General features: G+C 42.5%; 1 protein-coding gene across 2 annotated transcripts in view; it reads left to right on the top strand.

Moving 5' to 3' along the window:
- Positions 1–19,811, top strand: part of ABCD2 (ATP binding cassette subfamily D member 2) — a 55,280-nt gene that overhangs the window by 21,197 nt on the left and 14,272 nt on the right. For both annotated transcript variants that reach the window (XM_080391753.1, XM_080391752.1), the window contains exon 7: positions 16,829–16,974. In XM_080391753.1, coding sequence (XP_080247879.1) covers positions 16,829–16,974 — 146 coding nt within the window. The remainder of the gene's footprint in view (positions 1–16,828; positions 16,975–19,811) is intronic.

Here is a 19,811-nt window from a genome sequence, read left to right as displayed (position 1 = left end):
AAAAAGTACAAGCTATTACTGATAAGTAGATTTTTCTTGCTGCAGGTGAAGGTAATGAAAACATTTATCTATCATTTTTTTCAAATATACATAATTTATTGCTAGCCATTGTCATTTTTCTGAGCCACTTGAGGGTTTCATTCAGGAATTTGGAGCAAAATGTTTTATTATAATGTTTTTCAGAACAATATTTCAGAATTCCCATTGTGCAGGACATTCTTAAAATCAGTTTTATTCTTAGGCAGAACAAAAGCTATTCTGAGTTACTTTTTTCTTGCCGAAAATCTTCAGTTTCAGCTTCTCTTCTGTATGATCCCAGGCCCTTCTCAGGTCAACATCTGAGGCTGGCTTGCCTACAGCCCTTCCTTTTTACTTGTGTCCTTTTTTTTTCCATGCGAGGAGACAGTCTCACATTGCGTTCAGGCAAATTTGCCGGGGTACTGGTTGAGAGGGTTGAATCATATCTGATAGGTTTTCGTTCCTGTAAAAACGGTTCCTTGTTAGCTGTTTCCCCTAACTTTGCAGTGCTAGAGGAGTTTGTCCAGCAGACCTCTTCTTTGGAACATTTCAAAACTTCTGGTCTGAGATTCAGTCAGCATCTTTGCAGCCCTTTGTGACCAAAGCCATGTAGGGATTGGCATATTGTCTTTGCAGTGTACCCTGAAGGTATCATTTGTATGCAGCCCATCTTAATAGCATCCTCAGGAGAAAGGGTGTTGCTGTGATGTCTTCGGGACATCTAAGAGACATTGCTATGGCTTGGCTCGCTGTGAGCTCTGCACTTGTGGAGGGTTTTTTAGGCAGTACTGAGGTATTTCCCTCCCAAGGGACAGAGCAGTGTCTGGGTAGATGGGACAATGAGTGACACAGAGGGCTCTTCTTCAAAAGTACTGCACCTCTACTGTGGCTGAAGATTTAAGAATTAATTTGGGGGACAGTTCAGCTGTGTCAGTATGGGTTCTGTAGGCTCAGAAGTGTCGCCTGTCACTAGTAAGTGTCTTGTGTTTGGGAAGGGGCTGTGAGACTGAATCTTGTAGTGATTTGTGGATGAGTGTGGCTGAAGGTGTTGATATAGGACAGCAGTCAATCAGATTTGTTTGTTAGGATCTTTGAGGATCCCGAGTTGCTTTTTTGCCCAGTATATTTGTTATTTGGGCTTACAGAGTCTTAAGAATTACTTGAAGGAGATTCAGTTTTAAGTTGAAGTTTATATATTTCTGGACCAGATTTGCAACAGATCTGCTGGATTTTTAGAGCTTTTGTGTGGATTGCCTTCTATGGTCCAGGCATTTATTTTTTTTTTCTGCCTGTATTCCATTTCTGAGTGTTTTAACAGTTCATTTATTTATGGCCTAAATAAATTACACATTCAGTTGGGTGGGGTTTTTTTCTGTCTCTGGGTCTAGAAAACATTTAGAATTTGTGTTGTGGTTTGTAAATTGTTCTGAAGTTCAAAAATTAAAGCAGCTTGTTTTGGAAGATCCTGCTGGTGCAGCCATTTTGCTTATTAACCCTGTGCAAATTGCTACTTGGTCAGGAGTACGTTCTATTTGTTTATCTTTTTTTAGACATAAATATGCAGACTGGGATAGTGCCCTACCTGCGTTTTATCATGTATATATTTCAGCATAACTTTAGGTAAAATGTATGTTCCAGACTGAGAGGATCTGGGAGGACAGTATCACCTGGATTCAATCTACCTTACTCTTTCGTTTGGTGGGTAGGTGAAAACTGTGGTATAGCAGAAGGCTCTTGAATTGGTGGATGTCCGTCAGAGCAGCGAGTTAGAATGACATCACTGTGTTGAAGTGTATACATTATGTCTCTGGTCCAAGAATATGGGTGATGGCTCTCCATGGGTGGATGCAGTTACCATTGAGCCTGGTAAGAGCTTACTCCTGTGTGCCTGTGGCTGAATTTAATTCTGCATCAGCCTCCTGAATCAAACGTAGGAACCTCATCTGCACACAGCGAATGGTAGAGAATACAGTCAGTACTAAGTAGTGAAATACTCCACAGTAAATAGGAGCTCACTGAAAAGATTATTTTTTCATCTCTGTTTGTAATGTTCCAGTGTAGTATGCCAGAAATGTGTGGGAAATCATGTGCTTTTGCTGAGTTCAAAAGCTACACACAAAAGTATAATTTATTAAAAAGTGAATTATCTCATTGTATACACCAAATTTCATCAGCACTGCAAATGTTTTCTAGTTAGCTTTACTTAGCAGTATGTAGGTTTTAAAACAGCCTTGAGAGACCCTTTTTAGATTGCTTGTGGTCATTATATTGCTTTTTTTAGATGTTACTGTGAATCATTGTGAGATTTTTTTCTCTTCTTCTCCCCTTATATAGGGCCAGGCCATGCAGAATTTGCCCTTAATCAGTCATGGTTCTAGTGGATGCTGATGGACGAACTGCCCTTTTGGGGGGCAGGGAGAGAGAAGCACAGGAATTTCTTTGAGTGGGGCTCTGCCACTGTCTCTGACAAGCCTGTTAAAGAGGGTGGTGGGCAGGAAAGAGGGAGGCTTTAAGAGGTTTTAAGCAGTCCAGCATCATATTGGTGCCAGAAACAGCTTGTTTTCAAAGATAGATAAGTGCTAGCAACTGGTCACAGCTCAACAAGTTGTCACAGCTCAACAAGTTGTCACATCTCGTTGGAGCATCCATAACTGGCAGAGTGTGTGCTCTTAGCTGTTCTACATCTCTATCCCTCTTTTGCAAAGTAAAATTCATTTGTGTTAACAACCTCTTTGCATTCCTCTTTTAATTAACTGGTCAAGAAGGTAGCATGAATGAAAAAATGAATGCTTGTGGGTCTCTAGTTGATAAGGAATTGTGATTCAAACCAGAATTCAGAAAAATCATTTTAAGTAATAAATAATTAAAAAAATATGTAGGGGTAGCATGAGTACCAATGCTACAGATATGACCATAAGATGTATATGTAGCACTGAAGGAACTGAAGCAGCAGTCAATCTTTTTCATAGTATATCAGCACCACATCCGAAGGTAGTCTGATTTCTCCAGACTGTGTCCTGTTCCTACTCTGTTGGTCTTAAACATGGAAGGAGACTCCACCTCTGTGGAATTAGTGAGCTGTAGCATACGATTCCTCCTAACATTTACTCCAGCTCTTCTTGCTTTCCAATTAAAAATTTCAGCTTTTTCAGTTGTAAGGAAACAGATTCTGCACGTTGGCTCTCATTTTCTTAGTTCTCCCTCATTTGATTCAAATGCCAGCAGAATTGCACACCTACATACTTGCAGGTTACCTTGACAACAGCACAGGAATATTTCTCAATGTTTCTGCACCATAAAGCTGCAGTAAAGTTGTAATTACCACTGGGTTACTGATATAAGTCATTAATAATAATTTTCTGCCAGCTGTGTCTTATTGTCTTATTTGCATGGAGGGATGTCTCACACAGTCTGTGTTGGTTCTGTAACCTTCTATCACGACTCTTCAGTCTTCCTAGCTAAAATGTCCATCAGCATTTTCTCTGTCTTTTTTGAGGACTGATTCACATTTGTAGAGCTCAGAGTAATTCTTAATCCATTGTACTTTTTTCTCCTCATCCATTATTACTGATTTTTTCTCTCCAGATTGCTTCTACTGTTAATGTGGGTATTTTCATGAGAAGGGTGTGTGTCTCCAGCAGTAATCATAGTTTCTCTGTAATTCTGTGCACCATTCTAGTAGAAAACCAGCCCTGACCGCTTTCTCCGTGGTCACAGTGATGGTTCAATTCTGTATTCGCTCTCTTTCTACTGGTCATTCAAACAGATTTCTAATATTTCTTTCCTTCAACACCAGGCTTGTCAGATGCTAATATGGAGGCAAGCAAAGATATACTAGTACTAAATGTTGTTTGTTCTTCATAATTTAAGATTTATGTACCTATATCTTGTTGCCTTCTTATTAATGTTAGGACAGTACGGAACGTAACGGTTCAAAGGTCTATCTGGCCCTCCTAAGCTGTTTGGTTTTGCATGTCTGCTCTGTTTCGGGTATTTTATCTGGGGTTCCTTTACAAGTCTTCTTCTGTCTGGTGTTTTTCCTTCTGCATTCTAAAAATATCCTTGGCTACTAAACAAAGTTGCATCAGCTGCAAAGATATATTTCTTCTCCTTGGCTCTGTTGAGTAATCCAAATGTCTGATGTGATTTGCTTCAGGTAGGCCAAGGATATTCATCATGTGGATGAAACCAAGCAAGGATATTTCGCTTCTAAGAGATATAAATAATGAAATTATGAAAGTAATTTTTACATTATAAGCACATGAACTTTGAAGATTGTTATCTTAAGCGTGAAGATAGTTAGTAGTGGCCACTGTCATTAAGATGAGGTTGTTTCCTAAGACAAATCTTGATTGCCTAAACAATTTGATCTTACAAAAACTGTTGTGTTCACTTTCAGATACCCTATATTACATATGAAAGTATGTGCATATGTAGTATGTATGGTTCTTCTGTGTTAGACTACTTCCTCATTAGTATGTGGTCTGTTAAGAGAAGTAGCCCAAATGAAGTGCTTGCAAATACGCCTGTGTTAGTTCTGTTGCCTCATCTCATTTAGATGGCTCAGATGTCTCTATGCTATGTTGTATTTTGCACATCCTTATTTCTTGTCAGGTCATACTGCTCTTTCTTTAACTATGATCCTTTCAGTTGGGTCAGCTGGAGTTAAGCTGTACTCTGCACATGCCAACAGTGCACTAGCAGTTAATTGCCCTTCAGCATTTTGCTGATAGTGCCCCACCACATTGACGTGTTCCTTCAGGACTTTGCCATCCGTTCATGTCACGCTATATAGATATCTGCTTCCCTGCACACTGCATCTATCTGTTATTGTTATCAAGTTCATAGTGCTCCTTTTAAATATGTTTATTTGTAAAGTTCGCCACATATCAGACAGGTGAGAAGAAGGTCTGTGTTTAGATAACGTTAACACAAAACATAACATACTTCAGTTATGCATACTGTTTTCATAGAGGTTTGCTTTAAAAATCAGCTGCTACTTTATATCTTCCTTTTCCCTTTTTCAAATTGATCAATTCAAGACAGATTAACTCAGTATTTTGCTGTTGATTAAAAAGTGTGGCCTTGCATCTGAGAGGGCTGTTAAGCTGTCCCCTCAGCCAGGGCATAGCTTTTACGATTTCGGCTTACTGGGACTTGTATAGAAACGCTTGCACTTCTCACTGATAGAAGGAAGTCCTGTCTTGTCTCACCGAGAACAGAAAAGTTCTTGTCTTGCTGCCCTGTGGGTTAGCTGAAGCTTTGCCTGCCAAGATCACTGGGAGACCTCTCCATTTCTACTGAAGGCTCGCTTAAAGCTGTAAAGTTTGAAGGTTTTTAATTAGGTCTATGTGCTAACTGATCCCAGGTAATGACAGTACCTCTTGGCAGCACATTGTGAACAAGATTCACCTACAGAGGTGGAAAATGGCTTTATGGATTAGCTGCTACTCCCTCTCAAGCCATGCAAGGTGTTTGCCTTACTGGCCAGATGCAAGAGTCAGCTAATTAAAGCACAGCTCACAAGTCTTTCCTGTTATTAGGCAAAGTGTTGCAGAAATCCCAGACTGAAGGCTTTAGTCAGCTTGCTGCATTGGTTTAGATTTAAAATGTATTTACATAAATCCAACACTAATCTTAAAGGCTACAGCTGAAGTGATGATTGTGAAGGACTTCAGCATGCTTCAAGGTTTTGGACCCTCAGTCCCTTCAGCCTGGGGGTATGTCTGGAGCAAGCTGTGGCTGTGGAGGACATATGTGGGTGAGGGATTGACATGTGTTGTACCATACTCAACTTTTACTCCATATGGAGACCAGTGCATTTCCTACTGGGCAGTAGTCTGAAGCACAGAAGCCAGTACCACGCTTGATACAAATGAAGACCCTTGTTGACAAGTTTGAATCACCAGGGAAGTCCAGGCTTGATTTGGTTTAGAGATTTCAGTATTGTCTCTTTACCTGCTGGTGGTCTTTTCGGTTGAAGCAGGTTCTATTACTACCAACTTCTGTATAGATAGAGAGACTTCGTTCTCCAGGCTCATGGAGTTGTCTCACTTTAAAGCACAATGTGGTCTTTTAACGTGGTGTGAGCCAAGTCCCTTTTATTTGTGATGTGTACAAGAAATTGGTCATTCAGAGAAGTAAGATCCACTCAGTAGCTCACTGCATTTCTACCAAGCGACAGATACACAGAAGTATAATGTAAAGTGCTGCCAGCTGCATGTCTGATTAAATACCGTGACCTGTATGCAACTAAAAGGTGAAATCCATTCTTGTAATCAAAGCAGTATTCCTCCTATTTTGCGTATTGCTTCAGTACTAAGCACGTATATCCTGTTTTGGCTCCAGCACAAAAATGGGTGTCACTAATAAGTAGAACTTCCTCCATTTACATTTTTTTGAAATGTTTTCCTCAATGTTTCAAAAGAGCTAAATTTTTGTCTGCGAGGACGCCCAGTTGCAGGAATATTTCTACTAGGATCTCTGGCAATCAGCTGCTCTGTGTTGCATAATGCGTTTTGAAGACCATGTTCTTGCCAGCGTGAGCTTGCAATGCCTCCACCCCCCACCTGCTGCTGCTTATAGAATTTTGAATATCCAGTGTCCATTCAGCACCAATAATTCCATGTTGCCTGTACCACCTTTCCAGACATCCATGTATATGCCAGACTGTTTATGGAGCTTCATTTAAAAGCTGGGAAAAGTAAGCTTTGAAAATTTTAAGTACATAGTCAGGTTAAGCTTGACAAACATTTTATGAATATGAAGTCACTAGACACTATAAGAACGGAGTATGTGGCTGGTATTTATAGGATCTATCCAGCAAAGCAACTGACAATCTATTTAATCTGTGCTAGGTTCATTTTGCTGAAACAAACAGTCCACTTACCTTTAAAATTTAGTTTTGATAGCAGTGCCAGGGGAACAAGTTCACCTAGAGGTTAACTGAGATTGTTGTGTAACGTATGGTATGGACAAACTTGCATGTTAGGGAGTAATCTGGTGGTTGCATTTACATGACTTTGTTTCTGCAGAGAAGTGTAATTAGCAGTTATCTCCACCTTAATGCCCTATGTTGCAGCTGTGCAACATAGAATCTTTGACAGATGAACAGAATGACAAATGTTTACAATTTCATTAATGTTTTACCTAGGACTGTCAAAAAGCATGCTTCAAATGCCTTATGCATATCAAATTATGAGAAGCAACTTGGCTATGTAACGCTGGGAAGCACTGAAGAAAATAAACTGCAAAACCTGCCTGGCATAGAAAGCTTGATATGAAAAGACTGAAAGGATGCCACTGTTTGTGAGGATAGGACAGCTGAAAGCCCTAATAACAACTGTGTAGTCTTCCCTGGGAATAAGTCCTTAAGTCCTTTCTCCTCCTTCTTATGACAGTTTTCGATCAGGAACTGTCATTACAGTGCCCTATGCTTTTAAATACCCAGACAGCAGGCACAGCCAATACCTCCCTCTTGAAGGGAAGGTGGTAGTCCTTTCCCATGCACTACAGGCCCTGCCTTTTGCCTGCCTCGGTGTCCTGAGCTCCAGAACTTTGTCCCAGCTCCAAGGTGAACTGGACCTTCAGTCCTCTGCCAGCCTCCCCATGGTCTGCTTGCTCGGACACATTTCTTGGGGTATAGTCCTGTGTTTGCCTGCCTGCAGGCTGAGGATCTCGCCCCGTGTCCCTTCTCCAACTCACTGTGCTTTCCAAGGTAAATGTAAGCTTTGTTCGGCACGGTGGTTCTGTTCTGCATTTCTTGGAGACAACGCAGTATTCACTAGTAACTACCCATCTTGCAGAGAGATGAGCATTAGCCATTTTTTACACAAGCGTTCAACTCCCATCCCCAACAAATTAAAGCCGTAAACCATCAACTCATACGCCAAAGGCAGAATTCGTCCATGTTCAGTTAGGCAGCTAGAAGTTAGACATTCTTGTGTGAGCTTCATACTGAGCAAACTGTCTACCTCCGGAGGGTGATTCGCTGTTGCAATGCAACAGGTGTTCATTGGTGATGCCAGTAAGAAAGGTCTTCAAACTCTCTAATGAATTAATTAAAAATCCTTTTATTAGAGATAAGGAATAAGTTGATAGCATAAAGAATCAGGAAATCACAGAATGGTTGAGTTTGGAAGAGACCTCTGGAGGTCATGTGGTCCAGCCCCTGTGCTCAAGCAGCGCCACTTAGAGCTGTTTACCCAGGACCATGTCCAGACAGTTTTTTAGTATCTCCGAGGGACTGAGACTCCACAGCCTCTCTGGGCAACTTATTCCAGTGCTTGATCACCCTCACAGTGAAAAGTTGTTTCCTGATGCTTAGATAGCTTCTCCTAGTTTAATTTGTGCCCACTGGCTCTGGTCCTGTCACTGGGCACCACTGAAGAGAGCTTGGCTCCACTTTCTTTGCACCTTCCGTTCAGGTATTTATATACATAAGATCCCCTGGAGCCTTCTCTTCTCTTCTCTAGGCTGAACAGTCCCAGCTCTCTCAGCCTTTCCTCGTGAGATGCTCCGTCTCTTCATCATCTTTGTGGCACTTAACATCCCATCCAGTGCTAGGAACCCAGCATTGCACAGCATCAGGTGGACCTCTAGTCACAGCATGGCCTGCTGCACTTGATCCCATCCATGCTAAGGTTCGCTGGCATTATGGTCTTTAGCACTCTGATAGGATTTTCTTAGAAGTAAACAATTCCATTTATAATTTCTGCTGTCAAACAAAAGGAAGTTAGCATGAGAACACGCTGCTTCACTTCAAGATAAAGCAGGCGGTGCAATTGCTGGTGCCAAGTGGGAGTTGTTTGCAGGCGCCTCTGTTATGATTAGCTGGCAAAATTTGTCCTGCAGCCAAGCGACAGCTACAGCACAGCACAAGCCTGAAGGCCAAGTTAAAGGTACAGCACAGCCCAACGTAGTGCAGCCAAGTGTAGCACAGGCCTGTGCCCACGCAGCTCAGCCGTTCTGAGGATCGCTAACTCCTCAATACACAGTAGTCTTCCAGTTCAGGTCACTGCAGCTGGTCGTCCTGTGTCCTAGGACAAATAGTTAAGGCATGAGACCTACTGGAGGTACTATTTCACTAGAGGACTCCATTGGCTACAAAGAGAGCCTGGGGTGACTAACTCAGACTTGGACGAGTAACTTGTAGCTGAGATGACTCTCTCCTGCAAATCCTGCTCTGTAGTCCCCAGAACACTGAATTTCTAGTTCTTTGTTCTGTCGTGGTAGCATGTAGCAGGTAGGTTTTTTCTGCAGTTCAGCATGCGTGCACTAGCCTGGCTTAGATGGGAGCGTGTCTTTCCCAAGAGGGAAGACTTTTCCAGGCTTGTTTATCTGCCTAACGTTTTGCATTAATTATATCCGATCAATTTTAGTTTCTGCTAGAGATTAGTACAGCTCCCTTGTGGCCACTTCAGGTACTTATAATGCATATAAAATGGCTATAATAATGTTCCATGTATCCATATACATAGTGCATCTCTGTTTTCTGCATTGTCACATTTGTCCTGTGTAATGCAGTGTTGCACAGAGGATTAGAGAGGGAGGTCAGTGCAATGTGTGACCTCTGACCTGTTGGCAGGGTATTTCACCAGAGACACACGATTGCTCTAGTATTACTTGCATATTCATATCCCAGTGCATGGAAAAGATGATGCCATGGACAGCTAAGCATTGTAGAAACCCAGACCAAAAGCAGCCTCTGCTCTAGAGGCTTCACTGTTTATACATACTCTTCTCTGTGAAGTAAGGTCTCACTTCCTATCTGCAAAATCGTGAATAAATTGGGATTGTTCTAAAAGAGGGAAACTGCCTTGCGTATTGCGGTACACTGCTGTGATAAAAATCAGAAATACTCTTAGGCTGGGGTATGCCTAGTGGGACTGGCCAGCTAGACTCTTGTCCAGAACACCTCATTGTTCTCTCTTCAATTCATTGATCCTCATGATCATCCATCCAAATAATCCTTTTATTATCAGGACTGCCAGAGGTATGAAAAGACTGGGCCTGCAAAAACTGGATGTTTAAGAGAAGGAGAGTATTTTTCCTTCATTTTTCTGGCTGGTTGATTTGATTCATTGCAGGAGGTATAATTATGTCAGATTGCATTAGCTGCGTGTATTTTGGAGAAATTGTCTGGGGTTTGTTTTTAATTTTATACATGCGTTCTTGTGTTCTTTCTGTTGTCTCTGCCTGTCACAAGGTACAAATAGACTGAACTGTATAATTTTGTGAATTGTTCACCTTAAACTTTTGTGCCATCTGACCAGTTCTGGTTATATTGTAAATGATCGTGGTAATGGTGAATAAGTAAATCATGAGATGAGATGATACCTGAGTATGAATAGCACTTTAAATTATAGGTTTCTTTTACCTTCCTGGTTGTTATTTCCTCCCAGATTATTTGCTTGCAGTTATGCATAGCTTCTTTGCAGAGAAAGCCACAGAGTGATTAGTATGGGGGTTTTTCAGCCTTTGATATCAGATTCTAATTATATGCATTGAGAATTCAGCCTTTCATACTGTGCATTTCATTTCCTCTTAACTATGTTAATGGCTATAAGCTAATTACATTGCACTCTGGTAACTGATCTATCTGAAATATTTAGAGGATGTTCATGGCTAGTTCTGTATGAGTGGAGAGTAGAGTTCAGTGTAGGGTATTTTAAAGAGAGATCAATTATTTATATCTTCAGAAGGTTGCTGAAACTTTAGCTGGCCCTAAAATCCCTTGAACTAGATACAATGCAATAAACTGAGCCTGTTGCTTTTTTAACATTTTGCTAAATATAATATTATTTATTATTTTTTAACATTTTGGTGATAGCACCTTCTTTGTGAGAGTAGTGGATACAACAGTACTTAAAAAAAACTTAATTCACATTCATTCAAGACATTTTATTTTCTCAAAGTTGTAGTGGTGGTGCCATCAGTAGTTTATTTTATTAATGTCATCGAAAGAACTGTTAGGAATCCAGATCAGTTTACTTAGCGGAGGTTGGCATTTCTTGAGCATCACTGTTGATGAAGCTTTGCTGCTTTTGGTAACTGTAGGGTGTTTACTATTAACCTAAATCAGGAGCACGGCAAGAGCTGGAGTGCTTCTGACGTGATTCCAGCCGAGTTATTGCAGCACCTAAAAAATGGGATGGAGGCACTGGCAACATGATGGAAAATTCTAAATATAGGTGCATTCCCTAGGTAGTCAGGCAGAGGTTTAGGGCTTTCGGAAAAGTAGCCAAAAAAATTGTCTAGTAGGTAAAGGGAGCCACCTAGAGTTAATCCACAGCAATCTCTAATTACAAATGTGTGTCTGAACTCCTGCCTTTTACTGAAGTTTAGGTGCCAAACTGAGAGCTAAACATTAAACTGCTTTATCTCTACCAAGCCCTCTCCTGAGAGCTGGGACCTAAATAAGTTTAGAGCCCCCTTTAATATGTTTTTACGGTCCTACTGAAGGATTAGGATAGTTACTGCATTTTATATTAAAAAGAACATTGGGGGAAAAAGGAGTAACATAAATAATATAAGGCACAAGGACTGGTACTAATGTCTCACCCCTTCCAATTGCAGACTTGATTGGTGTAGTATATAATTAAGCTCTTGCCAATAGCTGTCTCTTCAGACATGATTCCTGCCTCTTAGCAGCAGTTTCCTTGCTTCAGTGGGAAGATTAGAAGGTGCCCTCCCTTTGCCTCCTCTTTAACCTGGACGCTAGCCTAGAAAAATAGGAATCTAATGCCCTGCAAGCTGAGAACATAGCCTGAACGCAGCTCTTGGAAGAGATTTGCTAACCATTAGCTTGACATACAGCCCCTCATCTTGCATCTCTAGTAGCTGCAGTGTTTTTTGCTGGACTTAATGTTGCTTTCATACTCCATGCTGTACTGGACCTCTTAGGGAATTAGACAGCATTTCGGCACAGCTGTAGGTGTGAGCTGTACCTTTGGCTTTCTGGACTGGAGATTCCTCAGTGCAAGCACTGACTCCTTATAATCTGCCAAGTTTCCTAGGAAGGTACCTCCATGGCTGGAGCTTGGGCTTCGGTATCATCTTCTTAAATAGAGGTGCCTAAATTTGGAATACATTTTGGTTTAGATGTCAAAGCAAGCACTCTGAATTGCAGTCTGAAGCTGTGCCAGTCTCCTTTGAAAATTCAATCTGCAATTTATCTGAAAAGGAGAATCCCAGATGTAGTGTTCCCCTTTCTCCCATTTGGGTATATTAGAGAGGCATCTTGTCAGCCAGAAACAGAAACTTAAAAGGCGGGTCAGCCAAGAGTTTATAGTTGCATTACACATAATTTTCCCACATAACTTTGTGTATCTCTGAAAGTAATAGTGCAATAATAACTGCAAACACACTTGGACAGCAAATGGCAAGTCAGGTCCTGACTGCTCATTCAGGGGTATGCAGATGGGTTCCAGAATCATAAGCCACATGTTTTTAGACTACACCTTCCATGGAGGAAGTGTGAATCACAGCCTGTGGCAAGGAAGGTAAGGTGGGCTTCAGACTGTATCTGGAAGCAGTTCCTTGGGCACTTATATTGGGCTAATATCCCTTAAAATCTGATGCCAGCCACTTAAGTTATATTTTTGGTTCCTTTCTTATTCCAGGGCGCTTATAATTACAACTCTGACCATTCATATTGCTTTATAGACTCTTGAAGTGCATATCGATTAGTTGCTGTCATTCTTTAAAATGATAGTATGGATCTCAGAACAGGTTATCAGTTCTGTCAGCAGTTTATTTTGCATGAAGCATGAAAACCAGCTTTGAATACATTCAGGAAGTATTTGTAAACGTTTCAAGTGGGTATGGCTTGTTCCGATTTTGGAACAGAAATTTCTTGACATCTAAGCAAGTCATCTTCCTTAACTTGCTACCCAAAAGAGCGAAGCCCTTTGCTCTTCAAGACATCAGAGAAGTGCTAGATGTTAGTACTACATGGCTGCAGTGTGCAGTGTTAATCCACAATCTCTTTGACTTGGCATTACACATCTCTTTTTATGCCTAACAGCTCCAGCATTTAAGTCCTCTGTTTGGAAAGAAACGTGACTGGTATGTACTCCAATATGTCTTGTAGCATGTGCCCCCTTCTCCCTCCCCAAAAGTAACCTCAATATCATCGGCAACACTTGCCCTTCCTCCCCATACGATTTCTCTAATATTTTGCCAACATTGTACACAATGTCTTGTGTCGATGGGCCACTGGGGAATTGTCCATACCACAGACTTCAGATTACAGCATGTCTTTGTGTCACCTTTCTTTAAAGCCTGCACTGCAAGGGGGAAGCCATAAGCCTTAGGGATGATGGCTTCTTACTAGCGAAATGAAACCATCAAACTCCTGGAAAAAAGGTCAGTTTATGAGAACTGAAAGTGTCTCTTCCAGTAGATGCCTTGAAATTCCAGGAAACCAGGCAAGAATCAGTAGGTTTTCTTACCTTTCTGGAGGTTTGATACCAAAGCTTTAAACAAGCATTACTGAGCATCCTGTCTCTCAAAAATAGTGTAGGAATCTTTTTTCAGAGAGCAGAGAATGAAAGAAAGAAAGAAAGAAAACTAACAATTGCAGAGGTATTACTGCCAAAGATGTGACCGCTGCACGGCAGAGGAGTTGCTTTCAGAGTCTGTAAGAGTGCTTTCTTTGAGATTGGAACACAGACACTCTGGCTGAAAGGAAAAACTCCATCAGAAATCAATTAAATTCAATTAAACTCAGGTGCTGCTTCAGGACAATTAGACTGGTTTTGTTTGAACTGCTAAAAATGTAATGAAAACAGTATTTTGACAAGGAGCTTACTGGCAAAGTGAAATTTCATGGTTGCTCTATCCAATTACTCATACTTCTTACTACTTAATGTCTAGCTATCACACACATGTAACCTCAATTACAGTAACATCTGATGTTAAACAGATTTTAGTGTTTGACTTTGTGGCACCCATGGCAGATAAGGAGGTTATTGCCTTCAAGTTATGGATAGAGAAATCTGGCTTATGATCAGACTATTTGAATGATCAGAATGATCAGACTATGAGTTAGATGAGATCTCATCTAACTTTAGCACTTTAGAAGTTAGTTATCTAAGTTACTTGTCTGGGCTCTGTCCCCCACTGAGGGAGAAGACATCCCCAGGAGCCGATCCATCGCCATCCTAAAATAAATGGGACCGAACAACCACAGAGGTGCCTCTCTTTGTTGTCAAGAGGTGGAGCCTCAAAGGAGACATCTTATACCAAGCAAGATGAAGTGTCCCCTCGGGGACATGGGTGGCTCCCAATAGGATGGGAGAAGCGGAATGTGCTCTCCCACCTCCCAGGACAGACCCATAGCCATAAGCCGTCCTTCGTCTCTACTATTTAGTCAGTAATTGACAGGGTTTGCTATTCCACTGCAGGCTGGGCTTTTCTTTAATTTTTACAAACTAGATGGGGAGAGGCATGCTTGGTAATACTGATGGGTTTAGATGGGAGGCCACAAGGAAAATCCAGTTGTACCAGGAAGCGATGCTGGTGACTCAATAAACAGCGTGGCAACAAAGTCCTGGCATGGTGCTTTTGAGTGCTGCCTTCCCGATTGTGCTGCAGGCTAAATCTCAGAGCTGCTAGTCGTTACAGGATCATACTTTATGAAAGTAAGGTATTAAACCCCAGACAAAATACACATCCTCCTTGCCCTTATCTGCAGCCTCACCTAAATTACACAGTCTTATGCACAACCTGATTCAAACTTTTCTGAGCCCAGGTGGAGTTGCTGTCTTCTGTCCCAGAGATGGCAGTAGCCTGGAGCGAGTGAGGTGATTTCTGCATATGCAAGAAGTAAAGCCATTTGGAATTTTAGATGGAGAGTACAATGGAAATGTAGTAGATCATTACTTAAAGATGTTACGTAAAGTTTAGGGCTGAGATTTTGCAGTATCCCCATTAATATAAATGGTTCGCTGCACTTGACGCTAGTGTTCATGCAGCAGCCCAGAATGGCACTCTTCCCACCATGAGCACAAAGCAGAACAATGAGTAAAAAGCAGAACAATGAGCAAAGAGGAGCAGCAGTGCTTGTGTTTGACTTGCAGTTCTGGTTTTGCTCCATCTGGGTGCCTGCCCGCAGCAAGGAGCTGACCAAATATTTGCGAGCAGTTCGAATCCCCTGCCCTTCCCATCCTCGCTCAGCTGCTGGTGGTGAAAGTAGTTTAACTACAGGCAGGTACAGACACTTCACCATGGATGTCTGCAGCACTAAAACCAATGCAGCCAATGCCAGCTTGAATGTGACTTCCAGTTCATGTTGCAGCTTTAGTTCTATAATTCTATGTCTGTTGCATTATGGGTTCCTTAGATTACTCTGTGGTGTATTTTCGGGACTCTCAGAATAATAATGGTAGATCCACCCTTTCTGCAGAGACACCTCCAAGAGAAGGGAAGAAATCTGCTAAGGCATTATACATCTCTGTCAGGGAAAGCCTCTGCATGGCTAAGACCGTCCCACCATGCAGGTCCAGAACTCTTCAGGGAAGAAAACTGACCCCTCGCCAACACGCTGTGAATTAGTTGGAAGTAGTCCTCAGTGGCAAGAGCAAGCTGCCTGGAAGCTTCCTTGTTCCTGGCCCAATTTTAACTGCTCCTCTTTGTCATCATCCCCTGGCAACAGAGCTTTAAGGGAGTTAGTGTAACTCTTGGCACAAAAAGCAGAACAGAGTCCGGAGCCTGACTGTTCTTTAGGTCTGACCTTCCCTTCCAAACTCAGAATCTCCCAGATCATTGTCAGGGTGTTTCCAGCTTGCAAGAGCTATCAGCAGTGTCTGTGAGACATGATGGATATTTGTCCTTCACAAGAAATCCTTAGAACAAGAGCAGCAAAAGAGATGGTCAAATAGGTGTGTCTTAGATTGCCTTTGCTATCCTGGCCTGACTGGCCCGGTATCTTCTAGAGAACCGTAAAACTGTTCTCTGAGCTGACTTTGTTTAGAGACTAGGAGGATTTTGGGGGCCTGGGCTGTACCAGAGTCTGGGAACAACTCATGACATTGAGGAGACTGTCCATAGCCGTTCCAGGGACACAGCCATGACTGAGGACTATGGCTCCAAAGTGGAGACAGCTTGTTTCAGTAAGAAGGATGGTATTACCTGATCTGGGAACATCGTGATCCAGAAGCTGCTTCACATACAGCTCAGCCTTGTGCTTTGCAAAGGGAGGCTGGTGCTGGAGGGTTTAAGCTGATCAGCTTCTCTAATGTATGCTTTTTTTGCAATTCAGAAGTGCTAAACTGGCTTCTAGAACCAGCTAAGTTATGCCCAGTCTCAGTTCTGCAGTCCAGAAGAGTAGAGTGCAAAGCAGGCTTTCGGTGCTCTCCTGCCTGACTTGCATGTCTCCTGCTGCACCACGGAAGTCTTTTCCAGTTTGAGCCATGGTTTTGTTACAATTTACTTTTCACATGTGAGCGTGTAATTTGATTTCTAAATTTCTAAGTGCACCAAACCTTGAATAAAGCATAGAGTTTCCCTGATTCCAAGTGAAAGCATTCAGAATAGTCTGTGAAGTGGATGTTTATTCTGCCTGATCTTTCATTTTGTTTTCATGCTAATACTACCCCTGTTGCTACCCTGTAATCAGCTGTTACAGAAACTACCCAATGTCTCTAGGGTAAGTTTTAAAAAAAACAAAACAAACATTCAGCCACAGATAAATCCAGTTTTAGCAATGTGGTGTTTAAAGCATTATAATCTGCTCCATAGAGCGTCAGCAAGATATGCTTGCTTGGAGTCAGCTCCAGATTACTGGTTTCTCTGTATTGGTTCTCAGGCCCTACATGTCTATTGGAACGCTACGTGATCAAGTCATCTACCCAGACTCAGTGGATGACATGCACGAGAAAGGCTACCAAGATCAAGATCTGGAATGTATCTTGCATATGGTTCATCTGTACCACATAGTTCAAAGAGAAGGAGGTAAATGGCGTATTTTTGTAATAAGCTTTACAAAATCTGTTCCTCGCGTGTATGTCTTAGCCTGACTGACCTTTGCTTACTGAACTGTCAAAACTGGATCCAGACCTTTTTCTGGCTGTGGGAGCCACACAACACATGGTTGTTGCTCCTGATGCTAAAGGACAGAGTGCTCCTTTCCCCCCCCCAGTAAATCCATGCCCAGGCTGAACATCCTTGTTGCCTTGTGATAGCCAGTCTTGTCATGATATTGTGAAATCACTGACCTTCCTTAATTTTCTTAGAAACTGTAACATGTCTTAAAACCTTGTAATGTCACTGACTACAGCAACTTGAAAGCATGTGAATGAAAAGAGAGTCAGGTCTGCTTTCACCTTCCTGGCTTGTGGGATCAGCAAGACTATGTGCCATGAGAAGGAGTGTCTGATACCACACCACTAGGGTGAACAAGTTAAAAGTAACCAAATGACACGGGCTGGCAGTAGAGTGTTGCCATCTACCACTTGCAGTTTAAGTTGCCATGTGTTGTCAGCATTGTTTGCCCTAAGAGTAGGGGATGGTTTAAATACACTGGCATGGTAAGTGTCCAGATGCTGAAGGCTTCTCTTGTGTCTAAGGAACTGAAGCACTGAATGTTTTTTTTCCCCAAGCATAGCAATAATTTTCATCCTTTTGTTCCCACCAGCCACTAATCTCTACTTTGAATTTCCTGCCCATCATTATGCTCTTATAACACACATAGGACAAATTTGGTAAAGTTTAGAGAGAAGAAGGAGGATCTTCAAACCCCTCTAAGGAGCTGGTGTCACGAGTGCTGGATGTTCCCTGCCTCTCTCTGCCAGCTGTCAGTGCTCCTTTTTGAGAAGTTACTTCGGGTGCATTGACTTGTAACGTGTGTGCTTGGTGTCTGTCAGGATCATTCTGGCAATAGACAGTAGTGCTTCAGCCACTGGGAATCCCAAGGCTAAATTCCTATTCCGGGATGGCAGCCTGTTGCTCTGTTCAAAAGGTAGAAGGTGCATTTTATTTTTGAAATATGCATGGAGACGCATCTGTTCTCTTTTCTGCACATTTTAGTAACCATTTACAGCAGCAATTGTATACCTACAGATACTTTCTCACTTCACAATCCTGTTGATAGACTCTTATCTTTCTGTGGGTCAGGGTTTCTTTGTTAAGAATATAATAATGAATGTTGACCCTCAACAAGTTGCAGTAGAAAATAAGAATCTGCCATCATTCTGATATATATTATTATTCAGATCTGATACTATGACACAAGGATTGAAAAAGCGGGCAGAGCGCTAAACAATACAGCTGGCTTTCTGGGCTGCAGGCACATGTTGCCGCATCATGTTGAGATTGACATCCACCAACACCCCCAAGTCCTTCTCCTCAGGGCTGCTCTCAATCCATTCCCTGCCCAGCCTGTATTTGTGCTTGGGTTTGCACCAACCCACATGCAGGACCTTGCACTTGGCCTTGTTGGACTTCATGAGATTCACGTGGGCCCACTTCTCAAGCCTGTCATGGTCCCCCCTGGATGGCATCCCTTCCCTCCAGCGTGTTATCTGCACCACACAGCTTGGTGTTGTCAGCAAACTTGCTGAGGGTGTACTCAATCCCACTGTCCATGTCAATGACAAAGGTGTTAAACAGCACCAGTCCCAATAACAACCCCTGAGGAACACCACTTGTCACTGTCTCTCCTTGGACATCAGGCCATTGACTGGCAACTCTTTTGAGGGCGGCTATCCAGCCAATTCCTTATCCACTGAGTAGTCCGTCCGTCAAGTCCATGTCTCTCCAGTTTAGAGACAAGGATGTTGTGTGGGACACTGTCAAATGCTTTGTACAAGCCCAGGTAGATTACATCAGTCACTCTTTCCTCATCCACCAATGCTGTAACCCTGTCAAGGAAGGCCACCAAATTTCTCAGGCATGATTTGCCTGTAGTGAAGCCACGTTGGGCTGTCACCAATCACCTCCTTATTTCCCATGTGCCTTAGTATAGTTTCCAGGAGGATGTGGTTCTCTGGGCCTGTAGTTCCCCGGGTCTTCCTTATTTCCCTTTATTAAAAGTATGAGTTACGTTTCCCCCTTTCCAGTTCATGGGAACTTCAGTGGCCTGCCACAGCTTCTCCAGTATGATGGATAGTGGCTTAGCCGGTTCATCTGCCAGTTCTCTCAGGACTCACGAATGCATCTTATCAGATCCCATGGACTTGTGCACCTTCTTTAGATGGTCTCAGACTTGACCTTCTCCTACAGTGGGCAGTTCTTCATTCTCCCAGTCGCTGCCTTTATCTTCCGTGACTTGGTCAGTGTGGCTGGAGCACTTATTGGTGAAGGCCAAGGCGAAAATGTCGTTGAGTACTTCAGCCTTCTCCATGTCCCAGGTAACCAGGTCTCCCGTTTCCTTCTGGAGAGGGCCCGTGTTTTCCCTAGCCTTCCTTTTATCACCAATGTACTTACAGAAGCTTTTGTTGTTGCCCTTGACATCCCTGGCCAGATTTAATTCTGTCAGGGCTTTAGCTTTTCTACCCTGGCTGCTCGGACAGTTTCTCTGTATTTCTCCCGGGTTACCTGTCCTTGCTTCCACTCTCTGTAGGCTTCCTTTTTGTGTTTGAGTTGGTCCAGGACCTCCTTGTTCATCCATGCAGGCCTCCTTGTGTTTTCACCCAACTTCCTCTTTGTTGGGACACATCACTCCTGAACTTGGGGGAGGTGATCCTTGAATATTAACCAGCTTTCTTGGGCCCCTCTTCCCTCCAGGCCTCTATCTCATGGTACTCTACCAAGCAGATCCCTGAAGAGGCCAAAGCCTGCTCTCTTCAAGT

Source organism: Falco punctatus, assembly GCF_963210335.1.
Source record: "Falco punctatus genome assembly, chromosome: 6".
Lineage (NCBI taxonomy): Eukaryota > Metazoa > Chordata > Aves > Falconiformes > Falconidae > Falco > Falco punctatus.
This window is presented reverse-complemented; position numbering and strand designations above follow the sequence as displayed.